Consider the following 21,511-nt stretch of genomic DNA (forward strand, 5'->3'; position numbering starts at 1 on the left):
AACTTTTAATTCATAATATCAAATGAATAATGGTCTGAAGATAAAAAAGCAGAACATTATGTGGGAAATAAAATTTTTCTTTTGTATATTAATTTTAACTAATTTTCATATTAGAAGTAAATCTTATATATAAAAATCATTTAGGGGTACCTGAGTGGCTCTGTTGGTTAAGCAGCTGATTCTTGGTTTTGGCTCAGGTCTTGATCTCAGGGTCTTGAGTTCAAACCCCACCTTGGGCTCCATACCAGGCATGGAGTCTACTTTTTTTTTTTTTTAATTTTTTATTTATTTATGATAGTCACAGAGAGAGAGAGAGAGAGAGAGGCAGAGACACAGGCAGAGGGAGAAGTAGGCTCCATGCACTGGGAGCCCAATGTGGGATTCGATCCCGGGTCTCCAGGATCCCGCCCTGGGCCAAAGGCAGGCGCCAAACTGCTGCGCCACCCAGAGATCCCCATGGAGTCTACTTTTAAAAAAATCATTTATAATTTTATATATCTTTTTACAAATCTTTTTTCTATTCTGATTTGGCTTTTGATAAAGATAACATTTTATATCCATGTGGCTGCCTATTCTTTTGACTATTTTATGGCTAAATGAGTTTATCTGTAGAGCTCACTTTTTTTTTTTTTTTTTTGTCCTTCTAGGCATTCTTGATAGTGTCATTTCAGTTATTCTACATCCTAGCATTTCTGTTCGACTAGCAACGGCTTGGTGTTTACACTGCATTGCTGTGGCATTACCTTCTTACCTAACACCTCTTTTAGACCGGTGCCTGGAACGGCTTACTGTACTTAAGTCTTCACCGGAAGCAGTGACTGGCTTTAGTTTTACTGTGGCAGCTTTGTTGGGAGCAGTGAAACATTGTCCTTTAGGAATTCCTCATGGGAAAGGCAAGGTAATGATTTCATTCTTCACATACGATAATGACATTTCAGGTTTTTTCTAAAAACATCATTGTCTTTTGTATCATCCATTCAAAGCCATGCGGGACAGCTTTCTGAGAAATCAGCTATATTACTTAATTTTTAAATATTATGAAATAATTGCTGTGAGAAACAAAGAGATAGTTAAAAATGTCTTATCCACACTTAGGAGTGGTTTCTGTGCTTTTTATTGGAAATATCTCCATTTAGTAACAGAATTTATTCATGAAGGCTTTACTTTGCTATATATTTAGCTTTGCCACAGAAGTGCATATTAAATTGCATCATAGGGTGCCTGGCTGGCTCAGTTGGAAGAGCATGCAACTCTTGATCTCGGGGTTGTGAGTTTGAGCCTACATTGGGTGTGAAGATTGCTTTAAAAAAATAGGGATGCCTGGATAGCTCGGCAGTTGAGAATCTGCCTTCAGCTCAGGTCCTGATCCAAGGATCCGGGATCGAGTCCCACATCAGGCTCCTTGTGGGGAACCTGCTTCTCCCTCTGTCCCTCTCTCTTTCTCTCTCTCTCTCTCTCTCTCTCTGTGTGTCTCATGCATTAATAAATGGAATCTTAAATCAAGAAAGTTAAGTAAAAGCCCCATATGTTAAATCTGAATGGAAAATATCACTATGAACTGGTTTTTGTTTTCTGTTTTTTTAAAAAATACTTAAATCTTCACTCTGCCCAGTGGCAAGATCTAAAAGTAGTGACAACCCTGGTAACTAGGAAAAGCACTAGTGCCCAGATTATGGCTCTAAACACCATTTTAACAAAAGGCAATCAGGGCTCCATGAAGGAATGGCTAGTTCCATATCTAGGGCAGGAAATGCATAGTGTGAATCTGAAATGCTTTGTGATAACAGAGAACAAGAAAGTCATCAAAGACTAGTGTGTTCATTTAAAAGGATACAGAAGGTAATTTAAGGGGCTCGCACTGGCCAGAGGGGATAATATGTACATCCAAAAAAAAAAAGAAAAAAGTGGCACCAGTGGATTGTATAACTAGGAATTGTGAGTTATCAGAGAATGTTGTTTTTGACAGTGAAAGCCTTTGTAACCTGGGCCTTACACACTTATAAGTACTTTTTAAGAAATAAATCACCATTCTTTGCTTTCTCACTGTCATGTCATTGTTAGTATTATAGCGTATCTGCTGTTTAGCCTTTGCGAAAGAACATACCATTGCTTCAGAAGTTGTAAAACTATTGAGTACTGCCAATGTCACTTGAGTAAGGTGACTGACAACTAACATATTATGTCATATATTTTTAAGCAAAGAATTGCCATTACATGTACTTAATTAAATTTAATTAATTCATATCTTACTAGTTACATAGAAAAGATTGGCTTATTTATCCTTGCTTTTACTTAGTGTTTTCCATTGATTCTATTGGCTTCAAGTAGTCCTAAGTTAGCAGTAAGTTGGTTGGTTGTTTTAAAATACACTAGCCTTGGGCAGCCCCGGTGACTCAGCGGTTTAGTGCTGTGTTCAGCCTAAGGCGTGATCCTGGGGATCCGGGATCGAGTCCCACGTCGGGCTCCCTGCATGGAGCCTGTTTCTCCCTCTGTGTCTTTGCCTCTCTGTGTGTGTGTGTCTCTTATGAATAAATAAATAAAATCTTTAAAAAAAAATACACTAGCCTTTTTGTTAGAAAATTTATATGCCTGCTATTAATATTTGCTGCTTTTCTAGAGATATTTGGTAACAGAGATGTTTTCTCAGATGCCTCTTGGCCTCTGTACTCTATAATAAGCATGTATTATTCACAATGTATGAGATAATCTGGTTCTTCCTCTTTTGCCTATTTCACAGACTTTTGAGATTTTTTTTTTTTTTTTTTATCCACAAGAGACACAGAGATTGAGAGAGAGAGAGAGAGAGAGAGGCAGAGACACAAGAGACACAGGCAGACGGAGAAGCAGGCTCCATGCAGGGAGCCTGATGCAGGACCCGATCCTGGGACTCCAGGATCAGGCCCTGGGCTAAAGGCGGTGCTAAACTGCTGAGCCACCCGGGCTGCCCCACAGACTTTTAAAATATAACATTTTTATGAATCCCACTCTACTGTGAAACTCACCTTAGTGTGAGATTATTCTAAGTACTTTAATTTCTATAGTATACTCCCTCTGGAAAGATTATCAGCCACTCAGGAATCAAAATGGTATGCAAATTTTTAAAAAGGGAAATTCCTGTAAGGAAGCCTTTTCTGGTAATTACAGACTTAAGATAATTGCTTAAAACTAAAAGTAAATTCAAATTCTGTGCACCTTGACTTGAACAATTGTACAATGTCATCATTTATGCTCTACAAAGAATTACAGGTTGCTGTGTACAACCTAAAATGCCAGTATTTAACCTTGAAACTTAACCTTTTTTAAAGCGTTTTCTCTATGATGTTGTCCTATGGTGTGGTCTACATGAATGACAGTCTTTTATCACTTATATTTGTTATATGTAAGAGATAATTTTTCAAGAGATTAACTGACGTCTTTTATCCAGTAACCTGTAGATTGATATGCTTCCTTTTACTTAATTCTTTCATACGTAGATTATTATGACTTTAGCAGAAGATTTACTGTGTTCAGCTGTACAAAACAGTCGTCTTTCAGCTCAGCGCACACAAGCTGGTTGGTTGTTGATTGCTGCTCTGATGACATTAGGTAACAACAGTCTTGTAGAAGATTTACATGACTATGAAGTATTTTGTGTTTTCTGAATGTAAAATACTGTAATGTATGATTTGAGGAAACTGATTTTTAATTTGTACCAGAATTTAAGTATCCATACATTTTTCTTCTAACAGTCACCTTAGGAAGCCATATACTTATTTTATTCAACATGTCTTCAGATCTTATTTGAAATTCTTTCCAAAACTAATTTATGAGCCTTAAGTAGGATAAGCCAATTTGAGTAGGATAAGCCAATTTGATCACCTTTCTGGCTTAACTCTGAATGACTTGACTCTCCTAAAAATAATTCACATTCATCTTCAGAAGAAAAAAATTTCCACAATATAAAGGTGGGTAGGAGAATATATCATAGCTTATGAATCCAATTCTCTGATTGCTTTGAGAATTGGTAATGCCGATAAGGTAGTTGAAGAGGATAGGGCTTATTAAATTATATTGATTAAAAATCAGTAATTGTATTATGGTCATGACTATTATATTTATGTTCTATAACTTTGAAACTCTATTACTTTATTAAACTTCTATTTTAAATCTCTGTTTTATAATCATAACCTTTATTGCCAAGGTATAAAACTGGCTGTATTTAACCAATAAATCATTTTGATACCTCTGAAGTAATTTGATCTAAAAGGAGCTTAAATTAAAACAAACAATCTTAAATGAAGAACTACTTTAAATAATGTTCTTGAGATGATTAAAAAGATTTATTGGACTATAAAAGGTTCAGCTTATAGGCCAAATTTGGCTTACCAACTGTTTTGTACAGGCTGTGAGCTAAGAAGAGTTTTTATATTTTTAGTGGCTTAAAAGAAGAATGTTTTGTGATACGTGAGAAATATATGAAAGTCAGTTTTCAGTGTGCATAAAGTTTTATTAGAACACAACCATTATCACTCATTTATATATTGTCTGTGGCCTTTAAGGACTACAATAGCTGACCTAAGTCATTGCAAGAGACTGAATGGCTTTCAAAGCCAAAAATGTTTACTGTCTGACCCTTTATAAAAAATTTGTACCCTGGCCTAGGTCATCGTTTCACGAAGTGTTGGGAATAATGTGGCCAAGCCTTTAGTTGCTTTTGGCTGGATGTTTCATGTCTGTCATATTGATGATAATTGCTTAATTATAGGAGAACATAAACTACTTAATAAATGCAGTGTTCAAATAATGAAATTTTTCAGAACAAAATAATTCTATCGGAAGAAGGCTACAGGAGATCCCTTCTCTTTTAAAGAAAGAGATTGGGGGCACTTGGGTGCCTCAGTGGGTTAAGCATCTGAATTTGGCTCAGGTCATGATCTCAGGGTCCTGGGATCAAGTCCTGCATCAGGCTCTCTACTCACTGGGGAGTCTTCTCCCTTTCCCCTCTACCTTTCCCCTTCCCCCCAGCGCTTGCATGCATGTGCGCTCTCTCTCTCCCTCTCAAATAAATAAAAATCTTTAAAAAAAAAAAAAAGGTTAGTACTCCATTTTATTGTATATTCCTAATTAACGTACAAAAAAGGATTAAAACTTTAATGTTTTGGGGTGGGTGGGTGGCTCATTCAGTTAAGCATCTGACAATCTTGGTTTGACTCAGGTCATGATCCAGGGTCCTAAGATTTAGCAATGTGTTGGCTCTGTGCTCAGTGTGGAGTCTGCTAATCCCTCTCCCTCTGCTTTTTCCCCCCTCTTGCTCTCTCTCTCTCTCTCTCTCTCTCTCTCTGGAATATTTATTTAAATAGAATCCTTTTTTAAAAATTAATGTTTTCCAATTACTTTGTTTTCTTGGGCTTTATTTTCTTGTCTTGTGCATTATTATTTCCCTTTATTATCAAATTTTAGAATATGTTGCTAGTAACCTAGCAACTTTCAAAGAGCCTCATTTGAGATTTTTGCTCTTAAGTATCATTGTGAACTCATAGATTTTTACACATTCATGTGTTTCAGTCTACCACAGTCATTATTCCTTTTGATCCTCAAGTTGTCTCATAAGTGGAACATGTCTTCATGCTGGTTCATGTATCCTTTTAACATGAACCTAGTATTCTTTAATAACCTGTTAATTTTTGACATCATAAGATGTCCCAGCTTTTACATTTTCTGCCCCAGGTTTGTAACCAGACATTTTCTGAGGAGTCCTGATTCTTTTTTTGGGAAATGATATGTAGGTGACAGTCCAAGTGCCTCATTAATTTTTGCCTTGCAGTTTTAACACCTTTTTTGCATTTTCAGCATTTCCTTTACTATTTGCAGTTTCCATCATTTTAAATATATTCACTATTCTGAACTAATGCAAACTCAAAGAGACCACATTCAAATCCATTCCTCAGATGTGAGCTGCAATATTTTTTAATGTTTTTATGCCACACTTTGTACTTTATCCAATACCACCTGAGACAACTTTAATTTACCTATAGATATCTACCTGTCTTACATGTCTGTGGATGGCTCATAATGTGTGTGGTTTCTGATAGGTGTATTGTTCTTGGTGTGAATAAACTTACTCTTGTGTTTGTGTTTTAACTTTGTAATTATTATACACTCATTTATACTTAAGTTAGTTCATATATGTCTCTGAAATGACATTCCCTTGATACCTTTGTAGGAAAGAATTACTACACTGTTTACTATTAAATTAGTGAAATATCTTAAGGGTTTAATGGCAGTTATTTATGAAACTTAAACATGGATATTCAGTGACTCTACACATTTTTATCTGACAAAATTTTTCTTTAAGAATTTCCTCTGACAGCCCAATATATATGAATGTGTGTGTAAATGCACACATGCACACACACACACACCTTAGAGTCACTTTTTTTTTTTTAAGATTTTGCTTATTTATTTGAGAAAGAGAGAGAACATGAGCATTGGGGAGGGATAGAGGAAGAAGCAGACTCCCTGCTGAGCAGGGAGCCCGATATGGGACTTTATCCCAGGACCCTGGGATCATGACCTGAACCAAAGGTAGACACTTAACCAGTGGAGACACCCAGGCACCCAACAGTGAGTTACTCTTAATGGCCTTATTCTGATTTCCTTATTTTATTACAATTCTAGGGGTTTATTAAAATATTTGTCCATTTGAGAGACAGAGAGCTCAAGCACATGTGTGAGTTGGAGAAGCAGCAGCAGGAGAGAACCTTCAAACAGACTGTAGAGCGCAGAGCCAAATGTAGGGTTTAATCCCACCACCCTAAAATCATGACCTGAGCTGAAACCAAGAATCTGATGTTCAACCGTCTGAGCCACTGAGGTGCCCCTGGGGTTTTTTTTTTTTTGGTATTACTTCATCAAAGGAAGTAGGAAGTAGTGAGCGAAGAGTGTTGAATTGCCCTTATGTTGAATTAACACTATAGGCGTTAGCATATGATCTCTTTCTAAAACGCACGCCAGAAGAAAAATGGAGAAATTAATTCTATTTTAATCTACTATAAATTACATGCATAAAAAAAGATTTGTTTGCAATTGCCCTTTCATTTTGCCATTAGCTCATCTTCTTGTATGTAGGGCAAATTTTGAATGATAATTGCATGTCAAACACTGATATATAAACTCTCATAAACCCCAGAAAGGATCTAAAGAGGTAAATGCAATTATTGTCTCCATTTATAGATGAGGAAATTAAGGCACAAAAAGGTTAGGTAACTTACCCAAGTTTACACAGCTAGTAAGTGGGTGGACCAGAGTTTTAACCTAGGTGGTCTTCTTCCAGAGGCCAGTGCAGTTCTATGCTATACTGTCTTACTGCAGAAGAAAACCATACAGTTAGCACAACATGGGAATTAGAAGTAAAGAGTACTTACAGGGGGATTTTAAAATAACCCAGACTTGTAAAGAAGTTATAAGTCTTTGGGAGAAAAGCTGTGAGTTTTTTACACTTTCTAGTTTTTCTTTTTTCTTTTTTTTTTTTAAGATTTTATTTATTTATTCATGAGAGACACAGAGAGAGAGGCAGAGACACAGGCAGAGGGAGAAGCAGGCTCCATGCAGGGAGCCCGACGCGGGACTTGATCCCAGGTCTCCAGGATCACACCCCAGGCCACAGGCGGCCCCAAACTGCTGCGCCATCGGGGCTGCCCGTTTTTCTTTTTTCTTAACTGATAGTGCTATCAAATAAAATTCTATCTATCCTTGTACATTGCCTTTACCAGGTTTGTGGATTCATGATCCATTAGTTCATAAATGTTACTGACCTGAAGTCTTAAAAAAAATTCCAATCCGATATATCACATCTGATTTTTTTCCTGGAAAAAGTTGCTATCAAAAGTTAGCATTACTTCCAGTATACAATGTTATTTGTCACCAAAAACAGTGGTGCCTTGGATTTACATGATACAGTATAGTTTTTCAGAGTACTCTAAAGTATGCTCTTTCCTTTGGCCCTGACAAACCCTTGGAGACAATGCAAGTGGTGCTAGCTTCATTTTATAGATAAGAGAAACTGAATCTCCAGGTCACAGCCCTAGTGGAAGAGCCGACCCTAGAACTCTTTACTGTTAGTTCCTTATTTTTCCTCTGCGTACTCCACAGTGCCTTCAGATAACAGTTCATTCAGTAGTGGTACATTTGTTAAAAAAAACAGAAGGTAAAGAAAAATGCCAAATTGCAATAGTGGATTAAAATGTATAAGAGGGAAGTTTCTGTTTATTGAGTTTTAAAGAGTAACATTTTGGGTTCTTTTTAAGTAACAAGTTGAATAAATTATAGGTCCTGCAGTTGTCAGTCATCACCTTGCTCGACTTCTGCTATTGTGGAAGTGTGTCTTTCCAGTGTCTCCTAAAGATCTAGAAACAGAAAAGAGCCGAGGAGATTCATTTACCTGGCAGGTAACCTTGGAAGGACGAGCTGGTGCGCTCTGTGGTAGGTAAAGTTTAGTCTTTTTTCTCTCTTCACTTTGGCTTTTTCCCATTCTTTAACTTTCCCCATATTTATATCTTTAATGGTGAAAATATCTACCTATGGTGATTTTTGTAATTGAACATAATTAGTGATTATAGCAGTTATGTGATAAAAGGAATTTTAGAATTCGGATCTGTAGGATTATGCACGTTTTCTTGGATGTAATCTAGTTGAGAACTGTCAAGATTGTCTTTAGTAGGCATTCATTCCTCTTTTTAGAAATACTAGGTTTAGATTTAATTAGCATTGATTAAATATGGTTCCCATTTAGTTTTTTTATATGAAAGTTATACCCTTCTATGGTATATGAATGAACCATTAAAAATAGTATCTACCATGAATATTGAACTAAGGAAGGTAGTATTTCTGGAAAGACACGGAAACATTGATTTTGGTTTTATTTGTTTATTCATGGCATTTTACTCTTAAAAAAAGTAAAACAATTTTGAAATTAATCTTGAAACTCAGTCTAACTTTAAAATATTCATTTTATTCTATATATGAAATAACTCCTTATGAAAATGTATGTGTTTCAGGTAGCATCTATAAGAAACTAACAATGCTGGCTAAACTGTCACCATAGTTCTGCAGAATTAGTATAGAATTGGCAATCTTGAGGTTCTAAGCTAATTTATTATTCTACTTGTGAGCTCAGAAGTTGAGTAAAACTTCAGAAAAACAACATTTTGTTAACTTGGTTGTTCTCTTTTAGTGATTCTAGAAACTTTTTTAAGCTTAACTAGAGGTAAAAGACACTAGCTTCCTTTTCATGCTAGAGTTTCAAGAATTTTTTTTTTGTTTTTAGTACATTTCTTTATTCCTCTAATAAAAATGCAAATGCTGTACCATAATTGATTGCTTTTTCTCATGCTTCATTACATTCTGCTGAGTAAGTCTGTTCTGTTTTTCAGCTGTCAAGAGTTTTGTTTCCCACTGTGGTGACCTTCTTACTGAGGAAGTAATTCAACGTCTTCTTCCACCACTTCCTTGTGCTGTGGATTTGCTAACTCAGTAAGGATGTCTACTTAGATTTTTAAAAATGTTTAATAGTAATCAGTTATCCTCTGAATATGTAATATCTGTTTAATACATTAATAATATTAGGCCAAGTTTCTATGATTGGTGAATGATTTTTCTTTTGCAGTGGAAGGCAAACATTTAGTTACACAATTTTTCTTTTTAGGCTAGGAACTTGAAAGAAAAATACATATTAAAAGGGGAGGAAAGTTACTTGGTGGATATTGTATCTTCCAAATAGTCAGATTTAACCAAGAAATTAAATATTAAGTCTCTTAACCTTTTCAGGTATGCGTTTTATTGGTTTGTTAGTGCTATTCTGTGTTCATAAGAACCAGATGCTTGTTAACAATTTAAATTTTTTGTTGTTTTTATTTTTCACAAATTTGACTTTTATGATAAAAAAAAGAGAAAATACATGTCATGAGCACTTGTAATTTCCAAGTTAATATAATGTATAGTTTTTAAAAAGTATTTAATGATATAAAATTTAGTGTATTACCAAAAAATAAATCTAACATATGACTTATAAAACATAATAATAAAATGAACACCTGTGAATCCAACACAACTAGAGCAGGGGTTAGCCACTGTTTGCTGTAAAGGGCTAGATTGTGAATATTGTAGGCTTTGTAGGCCATACAGTCTGTTGCATCTACTCAACTCTGGTAGCTCAAAAGCAGTCATAGATAATTTATAAATAAGTGAATGTGACTATGTTCCAGTAAAACTTGATTTACAAAAATAGGCATTGGGCCAGGTTTAGCTACTCTTAACTAGAACATTAACAATAGTATTTAAGTTATCTGTGAGTTCCTTTCACATATCATTCTTTCCACTTATAGGTGATGACTCTTCTGAATTTTATAGTTGTCATTCCCTTGCCTTTTTAAAAAGTTCCTCACGTGTATGTTTCCCTAAACAGCACATTGTTTAGTTTTGCTTGGTTTTGATCAGGCAAATGGTGTATTATTTCTGAGACTTACTTTTTTTTACCCATCATTGTTTGTTAACTATCTGTAAGTTTGTTCATTCATTTTGGTTGCTATATAATATTTAATTGGGTGTATATATAGCAACTTATGTCAGTGAAATATCTAAATATATATTTTCCAAAATTCTAGTATATTTTTGTCAATACTTTTTTTTAAAATATTTATTTATTTATTTACTTATGATAGAGAGAGAGAGAGAGAGAGGCAGAGACACAGGAGGAGGGAGAAGCAGGCTCCATGCCGGGAGCCCGATATAGGACTCGATCCCGGGACTCCACGATGGTGCCCTGGGCTAAAGGCAGGCGCTAAACTGCTGAGCCACCCAGGGATCCCCATTTTTGTCAATACTTATGTGACTACCCTTTGATCCTTCTTCACTAACAATTAGACATCATTCCTAGCCCATCCAGTAGGTATAAATTGATATCTCATCATGATTTTAATTTATATACTGATTCTTGATTAGTTGACATTTTATATATTTATTATTCCTCAATATTTCCCCTTCTAAGAATTCCCTATTCGTGCATGTCTTTACTTATTTTTAGGTAAAATAGTTTTTTGAATTAACAGGAATTCTTAACTTAATATCAGATTTATCAGTCCTGTATTTTTTGTTTAGTATTTTCTGTGTTTGGTTTAAAAAATCTTTCTTCAGGGATCCCTGGGTGGCTCAGTGGTTTGGCGCCTGCCTTTGGCCCAGGGCACGATCCTGGAATCCCAGGATCGAGTCTCGTGTCGGGCTGCCGGCATGGAGCCTGCTTCTCCCTCTGCCTGTGTCTCTGCTTCTCTCTCTCTCTCTCTCTCTCTCTCTCTCTCTGTCTCTCATGAATAAATAAAATCTAAATAAATTTAAAAATAAAAATATAGTGACCAAACCAAAAAAAAAAGGAAAAAAATACAGTGACAACTCAAAAATTAACTAATTTCTTCTAGAAACCAGAAAGAGCAAGTATTAATTTCCCAGAAAATACAAAGGAATAAACATTACCAGACTTTCTTAAAGTACCTGGAAACTTCATGCTATGACAGTTTAGTGGATTTATTCCTGACACACTGAAAGTAATTCCATTATATTTCTGTATTGCTAAAAAGATGGAGACCATACTCCAATTGGTAACATTGAACCTTCAAAGAGCAGTAGTACTCCTTTAATAAATATTTGTTAGATGAGTGAACATCAGTAAAATGATGCCTTCATACCAGTAGTGGTAATGAACAGAAAATTAAAAAGTACATGAAAGTGAAGGAGATAAGAGATTTTGTGATTGGAACTTTTAGGGAATCATTGGCTTGACTTATGCTTTATTAAAAGAGAATTTGTTTCATGATCTTTGCATGTTTTGACGCTCTTTTTTTCCTTTTTGGTGATGGCATTCCAGATCAAGTTTCAAAGAAAAACTTGGATTTTTACCTGCATATTTATGTTTCCTTTTTGTTTGTTTTTTCCATATGATTCCTTTTCTACATAATAGACTTCCATTTTTTACAAATGCCAATTTGTAAATTGTGGAATTTGATAAAAGCTTGTTTTTAGACAAAGTACGGATGGCCTTAGAGATCTAAAGCTGAATTAAATAGTTCTGTTGTATAAAGTGTGATAGAAAACGTAGTAGAATAATTTCCATGCGTGACACTTATAATACCTCTTATAACTTATTACATTATTTTTTTAAAAAGGAAAAAAGAAAAAAAAGAAAAAGGAAAAAAGAAAAAAACATAAAAAGAGCACTAGTGTTTACTAATAATATGTATAACTGTTTTACATTTATATGTCAATCTATTTTGTATTTGTATGTTATATATCTTATGTACTTATGATATACTTTTTCTTTTATTTTAAGGCTTTCTTCTGTACTAAAAACATATGGAAGCACTTTGAAAATGCCATCAGTAGTTTATAGACAAAGGCTTTATGAATTACTGATTTTATTACCTCCTGAAACCTATGAAGGTATGTGCTTTAAACCAAAATGTTTTACTGTTTGGCTGGAAAGTAATACCCAAATGAATTATATGGTGTTTATTTAGTACCTTTTTTCTAGCAGGTATAGTGAGTTCAATCTCAACCATTGTGTTCACCATTATATAGTAAGTAAAGTAAATTTTTTTTAAAACCCACTTTTTAACTTTCTCCTCTGGGGAATAAAAGTCCCTAGTTCCACCCTGTGGAAGAGAATAAGTCACAAAGATTGGTCTTGATTCTACTCTAGGGTTTGGTACAGAATATATAATGTAGGCCTATTAGATATTGACCATTCCTAGCTTCCTTTTACAGTGATTATCTACTGTATACATTCTCTTCCAGTATTGTATTCTTCACTGTGCCCAGACAGAAGTTTAATACTGAACTACCAAGGTATAATTGATTTTATCAGTTTAGAGTAAAAAAATAAAATAAAAAAAAATAAGTTTAGAGTATAGGTTTTGTCTTTATTGGGTTCAGATATGACCTTAGATTAATGGTATACTATGACTGGTAAAATAAACTTGCCCCTGTTTTAAAATTAGTTCTAAAAACTTTATTGTAAATTTAAAACAGTTTTAAGAAAATACATTGCTACTGTTGAATTGCTCAAAATGCTTGTTTTAGGAGATGAAAGTTATAAATGGACTCCATTGGGAACTTGATTTTTTTTTTAATCTTAATAGTTTTTAGCCAGCCATATTAAGTTGATAATTACTTCAAAACTACTTCTTGTAAAAACACATTTATTGGCTTCTTATCCTATTCTGCAGATAAATGCAGTATAATATACACTATATTAATTCAGAATATTAACCTGCGGCCTTTATTATAATGTGAGTAGTATTGTTCCCACTGCCTTTCTTCCTGGTTCACAAATGTGCCTATCAAAATATTTGATGTAAAGTAATCATTTAGTATAAGAAGAAGAACTGTAAAAAATGGGAAATTGTCATTTCTCAGGAATTGTATCAAAAGAACCATTTCTGTATGAGAGGTACTGTGGTAGAAATTGTGTATATTATCATCTCATTTATCTTAGGACAATATAGTAATCTGGTTATATTTTCCTTATTTGACAGATAAGGCATAGAGAAGTTATATAAACCAAGTTAGAAACATATGTGCCGTAAATAGTGGAATCAAGATTATAGATCTGCTTCATGCTATGCTGCATACCTATTTATAAGTAACCTAGAAGAGATTTAACGAACAGTCAAGACTTAGTGATAGGTCTGTCTCTTTGTATACTGTCTCTTAGTATATAAGAGTTACCTGCTAGATATAAAAGCTCTTGAGATAATTTCTGTGTTCCATACCTCAGGTAGCTGTCTGGTTCTGGCAAAAACAATTCCCTTGAGACATTTATATCATTTTTACCATATTTTGGAGTTTTTTTTTCAAACTACAGATAAAAAAATTAATTTCTTTTAAAGTCTTCATTAAACATCTAAGAATACCAGAATGTCAACCTAAAATATATATCTTCTAATAAATGATAATATAAATCTGCCCTTAAAAGATTTAAAGAAAAAAACAAAGTCTTGTATTTTTTTCTCAGAATTGAGAATACATTCAGAAGTCCTAAAGGAATAATGAATATACACGTGTATGAGTTTTTTTTTAAAGGACTTTATTTAATTCTTCATGAGAGACACAGAGAGAGAAGCAGAGACATAGGCAGGGGGAGAAGCAGGCTCCCTCCAGGGAACCTGATGTGGGACTCAATCCCAGGACCCTGGGATCATGCGCCGAGCTGAAGGCAGATGCTCAACCACTGAGCCATCCAGGCATCCCACGAATATATAGATTTTAAATCAGTTCCAGAATGTTCACTGGGAGACAAAGTTAGGAATTATTATAAACTTCTTGAGAAACAGAATCTATGTTTACCTTTACCCTCTTTATCTTCTTCAAGGATATCTATTTTTTAATATGATTAAAAAAGAAATTAGTTTTAGAAAAAGAAAAATATGGAGGTATTAATAGTTTCATGTTTCAACCAAAAATAATTTGCCATATCTTGGCTATCTTTTTTCATTTTTAAAACTATAGAAATAAAATTAAGGATTTTTTCCTTAAGGATTTTTTTCAAATGGTAGTCTATATAATAGATTTATGTATATGGAGCGTAACAGTAAGAACTTTACCATTAAAATATCATTTGAAATTTAAAATAATGGTTCATCATACAATAATAATGTATAGTAATTTCTAAATCTTTTAACACAAAAGGAAATAGTAGTCGTTAAAGTTATACATATCACTAACTCAAAAATATGGCTAACAAAACGGAAGTTAAAGTTCTGATGAGGGATCCCTGGGTGGCGCAGTGGTTTGCCGCCTGCCTTTGGCCCAGGGCGCGATCCTGGAGACCCAGGATCGAATCCCACGTCGGGCTCCCGGTGCATGGAGCCTGCTTCTCCCTCTGCCTGTGTCTCTGCCTTTCTCTCTCTCTCTGTGTGGCTATCGTAGATAAATTAAAAAAAAAAAAAAGTTCTGATGATACTGCTTGGTACAGTGGTTTGTCAAAAAGTAAGTTTACAAGACAGTAAAAAATTGCTTTGTTACATACGACATATTTAATAACTTAAATGACTTTGTGGTCGTCCTGCAGATGCAGAATTTTTTTTGTTTGTTTGTTTTTTCAGATGCAGAATTTTTTCATGAGTGACTTAGTTTTCCAAAATTTGTGGAATAAAAATTGGGTTCTTAGTTTTTATTTCCTGTTTTAGTTTTGTTATGGGCTAGTGTTTTAATATTCTCCACACTGAAAGTTGTTCCTCATTAGCAATAGAAGGTCAGTGATGTACTTCTACAAAAACATATTTGCAGGGGTGCTTCGGTGCCTCAGTCTGTTAAACATCTGACTCCTGATTTTGGTTTGGGTCATGATTTGGAGATGGTGGGATCAGGCCCCTCATATGGCTCTAGGCTTGGTGTGGAGACTGCTTGTCCAACTCGCCCTGCTTCTTGTGCTCTCTCTCTCAAAAAAATAAAATTTTAAAAATAAATAAATAAAAATAAAAAATGTTGGAAAAAAGCACATATTTGCTTTTTTTTTTTTTAAGATTTTATTTATTTATTCTTGAGAGACACAGAGAGAGAGAGGCAGAGACCCAGGCAGAGGGAAAAGCAAGCTCCATGCAGGGAGCCCAACGCGGGACTCGATCCCCAGTCTCCAGGATCACGCCCTGGGACGAAGAGGTGGCGCTAAACCGCTGAGCCACCCAGGCTGCCCCAACCTATTTGCATTTTAAAAGGAATCATTCTTAAGTGTACTTTGTTCAAGGATTTTTATGAGCAGTCACTTTAAGTGAGAAATAGAGAGGGGCACCTGACTGGCTCAGTCCTTGAAGCATGTGACTCTTGATCTCAGAGTTGTAAGTCAGTCCTTGAAGCATGTGACTCTTGATCTCAGAGTTCTAAGACTGAGTTCCACATTGTGCATTGAGATTACTTAAAAGGTTTTAAATCTTAATAAAGTAAGGGATGTCTGGGTAGCTCAGTTGATTGAGTGCCCAACTCTTGATTTTGAATTAGGTCATGATCTCAGGGTGGTTGGATTGAGCCCCACATAAGGCTCCACGCTAAATGGAGAGTTTGTTGGTGATTCTCTCTCCCCACCCCCTGCCTTACACTCTCTCCCTCTAAAATAAAAATCTTAAAAAAAAAAAAATGAATGAGAAATAGAGAAACTGTTTCCACACTTAGTGGTAAATATCTTTGAAATGGCAATTAGGTCAATGTGATAATGAACCAGTTTTTGAAAATGTGTATATATAAGAGAACAACCATAAGCTGCTTCATGCCTTGTTTTTGTTTTTAAAGAGTTGGAGGAGGGGTAGCAGGAGGGAGAGAGAGAATCTTAAGCAGGCTCTATACCTAGCCCAACTCTGAGCCCAAGACTGGGCTCAGTCTCCCAATCCTGAGATCATGACCTGAGCTGAAAACAAGAGTTGGTCAGTTAATCAACTGAGCCTTCCGGGTGCCCTGCACTGGCCCCTCAAGTCTTATAGAAGATTGCAGTGCTATCTTTGAACTAGGTTAGCCCCTGAAACACAAATAAAATGGATCCTCTCTGGATCCAGTTTCCATGTTATTTATTTACAAAAAAAAAAAAATATAGACAATAGAGAAACTGCACTAGGGCATAAATTCATAAAAATTAAGATTGTAGAAACTTCTATAGAGCAAATAACCTCATTTTTTCAAATAAGTTACACAGGGAAAAGTAGAGGGAAGAACTGTAGATTGAATGAGACTTAAGATACATCAACTAGTTACAAAATGTAGACTTAGATCTTGATTCAAATAAAAGCAAACAAACACATTTACAACACAATTGAAAATTTGAACACTGAATAAGGTATTTGATGTTTAGTGTTTTTTAAAACATAATAGGAATGTGTAAAATGTCCTTAGCTTTCAGTAATACAACAAGGAAATATTTGTAGATGAAAATTTTCTGCCTTCTAGGGTTTACTTCAAAATAATATGGGAGGTGGTGAGATGGTGGATGGAGGTATAGTGAAACAAAATTTATCCAGCTGGTCAAGATATATGACAATCATATGCTGAGGTGGTGGGGAGTTAGGGTATGATAATACTATTATGTCTACTTGTGTATATGTTTGAAATTTTCCATAATAAAAAACATGCTGAATGTTTATAAATTATTATTAGTCAATGGGTTTTTTTAAACAAATATAATTTATCTGCTTTTGTATTCATCTTTTTTATTGTTTTTGTCCTTCATGTCATTTTATTTAAAATGCTGGTAGTATTTATTCAGTATCATAAGGTATATACACATGTACTTTGAGATGTCTTTTCGGTATCTGTTCCTAGTCTTGTGACCAGTAGCACCAGTTGAACCATTTGTTTGTAGTGTATTTTTCAAGGATGAGATATAAATTATTGGACTGTAATAAATTAAAGTTAGTTGATGTGTAGATTAAAAGTCTGCTGGGTTTTCTTTAACCCTGTACTCTAGCCAGTTAACTGCTTTTACTAATTGCTAATTGCTATTTTCTGTAACTCAACAGAAAACTTCTGTGCTATCCTCAAAGAGCTGGCTGCTGACTTGACTGCCTCTGATATACAGTTGGCAGCATCTGCATTTTTACTTCCACCCCTCTGTCATCAGGATGATCTTGTGATATTAAGTCCTTTGCTACAAGAAACTGATCATAGATTTATTGAAGAACAGGTATAGTCTTTTTTTTTTTTTTGGTATAGTCATTTTTCAATAACTCTTGGGTTGACTCATTCTGTAAACAGTCATTTTAATACTTTATATATATGTATTTTTTTATTTTAGCTCCTGCTTGGTAATGGTATTGCTTGTGGAAGTTTGGAGTATGATCCTTATTCTATTTATGAAAAAGATGTAGAGGGAAATTCAGTGCCTAAACCCCTGTCTCCAGTACTATCAGTTATTAGCTCTGCAGTCAAGCTCTTTGGAGTTATATGTGCTCATGTGGGAGAAGCTCAAAGGTAAACCATCTTTAGTAGTTCACTTATCCTGAAATACAATATTTAAGGATGGGCATTGGTTCAGTGAATGCATGATAGAAAACTGTTGCATAAGAAAAATGTCAGAAGTTCTTATTAGTGGGGTGACTGAGTGGCATAGTGAGTTAAGCATCTGACTCTTGGTTTCTCAGGTTGTGATCTCAAGGTCATTAGACTGAGCCCTCCATCAGGCTCTGCACTCAGCACAGAGTCTGCTTGAGATTCTCTCCCCTCCCCGTCTCCACTGGTGCTGCGAGTGCTTCTGTCTCTCATAAAAAGTCCTTAAAGGAGTTATAGATGACAGGTTATAGGTGAGATAAAGGGTCTTGTCTAATTATTCACCTGGCTAATATTTAATAAGTAATTAAGTCATCAATTAAATTTGGTGATTAAACTGAAAACTGCTAGACTCTGTTGTGGATATAATACTTTATCCACAATTACCTTATCATCTAGCTGAAAATACAAATAAAAAAATCAGTGGTATCAAGAATTTTGATTTATGAGCTGTTGTTACAAAGAAGTACCCTGGTTTTCTGCTTAGATTAGGTCTCAGGAGTTTTCTTACCTTCAAAGCTTTGTGGAGCCATTAAAGATCTTTAGTTTGGTGGATTTCAAAAAGTAGATTAAAATTGATTAGTCTTCGGGATGCCTGGGTGCCTCAGCAGTTGGGCGTCTGCCTTTGGCTCAGGGGGGGATTGAGTCCCACGTTGGGCTCCCTGCATGGAGCCTGCTTCTCCCTCGGCCTATGTCTCTGCCTCTCTCTCTGTGTCTCTCATGAATAAATAAATAAAATTTTAAAAAATTGATTAGTCTTCAGTTTGGTAGATTTCACTCCACTCAAAGAAGACTTCAGTTTTGTTTTTTAAAAGATTTTATTTATTCATGAGAGACACAGAGAGAGAGACAGAGACTTGATCCTGGGATTCTAGGATCACGCCCTGTGCCAAAGGCAGACACTCAACCACTGAGCCACCCAGGCATCCTTAAGCTTCAGTTTTGAAATATCAAGGGTTAATAATGGCTTCTTATTGTGAATGACAGTTTCATAATTGATAACTGAGGTAATACTTTCTTGGAGACAAAAAACACCACTTATATCTAGTATTCAGGAAATTGTTTTTATGTGAGATACTAAATGCAACATGAATTTCTCCCATAGCCTATGCTGTTTAACAATTCACAAATTAGTAACTGTTCTCATTTATTCATATTCTCTCCGTTCCTCTGTTCTCTGTCTCTCTCCACTTCCCCCTGCATTCCCTCCACTCTCCCTTCCTTCCTGACTGCCTCTGGCATGCTAAATCAAAAATAATAACATGTATTTAGATCATTGCTTTTATATCATTTTATCTAGTTAAGTCTTCCAGACAATATCAATTAGATAGAGAATTTACTTTGGTCTCTTTTGATGAAGACTCACAACATTTTTTTAATCTTGTCAGCCACACATTTTTGGGGGGTTTTGTTTGCTTTCTTTTTTAAAGTACGCTGTAGGACCAATATGGGGCTTGAACTCATGACCCCCAGATTAAGAGTGCATGCTCTACCGACTATACCAGCCAGGCACACCTCAGCAACACATTTTTGAAGCATGTCTTTGGATAGTTTACCTTTTAAGTGGATAGAAAAGTGATTAAACCTTATGTTGACTTTGTGTTGATTTAAATAGCCTCATGTCATATTGTTTTAAATGATGGCAGTATTTGCTTAGTATCATAAGACACACACACACACACGCTGAAATGTCTTTTCAGAGTTTAAATTTTAAAAGATGATGTTTTTCCCAAATTTATTTGTAGCCTCTAGCTCCCTGGGTATATTGTAAGTATAAAGTTATGGTTATAATCTATTTAGGACAATATATGACTAAATTTATAAATGAATGCTATAGCACTAAAAGATGAGAGAACCATAGTAGTCTGGAATATTCAAAGGAGAATTGATAGAGGGTCTCTTGAATGGCTGATTCAGTTGAGTGTCCGACTGTTGGTTTCAGCTCAAGTCATGGTCTCATGGGCCATGAGTTTGAGCTAATGCTCAACAGGAAATCTGCTTAAGATTCTCCCTCTCCCCTTACCCTCCCCTGCTTATGCTTGAGTATCCTCTCTCATATAAATAAATCTTTAAGGGAAAAAAAAAAGATAAAATGAGAGTGAACTAGTTTGTAACTATACCATTTTATAGAGCATATAATTTAAAATAATTAATTTGGATTAATACAGCAGTAACTACAGTGATGAAATGGGGGTTTCCTTGGGGGGGAAGGATTTAAGTTAAGCGTATTCTTTTTATATATATATATATATATATTTTAAAAGATTTTATTTATTTATATGACAGAGAGAGAGAAAGAAAACATAAGCACAGGGAGCAGCAGGCAGAAAGAGAGGGAGAAGCAGACTCCTTACTGAGCAGGGAACCCCACCTGGTGCTCAGTCCCAGGACCCTGGAATCATGACCTGAGTCAAAGGCAGATGCTTAACCAACTGAGCCACCCAACCGCCCTAAATTAAGCATGTTCTTAATGGCTCCACTAACTCTTTTTAATAGGTCTAAGACAAAAAGTGAAAATAAAAGAAGATTCTTTTTACAAGCTTTTCCTTTTTAAAAATTGATTTTATTACTCTCTTAGAGGTTGTTTTATTTAGGAAAATGATTTTTTACTCCTATCTAAAATTTAATTAACTTTAAAATATGCTAAGTTTTTTTAACCTCACTTGGACTAAAGTAGCATATAGAATGAATATATATTTAAGGGAGGAGAGTTTTTATTAAAAAAATGTTGAGACGTAAAAGCAAAGCATACTATGTTTGCATTCTAACTGAATAAAAATAGCAGGCAGTACTTTGGAGATTTTTAAAGGAATTGATCTGGCAAGATCCCAGATACAGAAAGTGGGTCATAAGCAGCTATCAGCAGTTTCCATTGGGTGTCATTAGAAGACCAGAGGAGAGAAACTACATAAATAGGAAAGTTAAGTTTCTAATTTCCTGTTATCCCAGGTATGATACTTGTTTAAAATGGCAGACCCTTTTTCTTTTGGCTGTGTATTTACATTTCTAGAGAAAAAAATGTTTTAACTGAAATTTCAATATTTAACAACAGCAGCTAAATATTTCAAAGCATTTTGTTGTCATTGTGGTTAGCTTTGTGTTTAAAGCAGCTTAAAAGAAACTTTTATAACATGAGATTGCCCTAAGATTAGAAATAAGTTTTTCATATTTTGTTTATGCCCTTAGATATTAAATTGTCTTTAAATCATTTGGTTTTCTCTATGTTGACTAAAGGATTCCAAAAGTCAGAAAACTTTGCATTGGGAATTTTAAAACATTAAAATGTTTAAAGTTCTAGAATGTCAAGATAATTTTATACAGAAAAGAACTATGATTGGTCTTGTGCATTTGTTGTTTGTGCTTACTTTGAAACATTTTGTACCTAAGTGCAAAGAATGAATTACTTAGTTCACCTGAAGATTGTTCTTCCCTTGAGAATACATTACAGTCACTTAGACAA

At 34.9% G+C, this 21,511-nt stretch overlaps 1 protein-coding gene across 4 annotated transcripts in view; it reads left to right on the plus strand.

The window, feature by feature from the left end:
* HEATR5A (HEAT repeat containing 5A) overlaps nt 1-21,511 on the plus strand; it is a 109,787-nt gene that overhangs the window by 31,591 nt on the left and 56,685 nt on the right. For all 4 annotated transcript variants that reach the window (XM_055309209.1, XM_055309211.1, XM_055309212.1 and 1 more), the window contains exons 10-16: nt 648-898; nt 3,474-3,585; nt 8,308-8,460; nt 9,411-9,510; nt 12,356-12,465; nt 17,526-17,689; nt 17,801-17,976. In XM_055309209.1, coding sequence (XP_055165184.1) covers nt 648-898; nt 3,474-3,585; nt 8,308-8,460; nt 9,411-9,510; nt 12,356-12,465; nt 17,526-17,689; nt 17,801-17,976 — 1,066 coding nt within the window. The remainder of the gene's footprint in view (nt 1-647; nt 899-3,473; nt 3,586-8,307; nt 8,461-9,410; nt 9,511-12,355; nt 12,466-17,525; nt 17,690-17,800; nt 17,977-21,511) is intronic.

The sequence above is a fragment of the Nyctereutes procyonoides genome, unplaced genomic scaffold (assembly GCF_905146905.1).
Source record: "Nyctereutes procyonoides isolate TBG_1078 unplaced genomic scaffold, NYPRO_anot_genome, whole genome shotgun sequence".
NCBI lineage: Eukaryota > Metazoa > Chordata > Mammalia > Carnivora > Canidae > Nyctereutes > Nyctereutes procyonoides.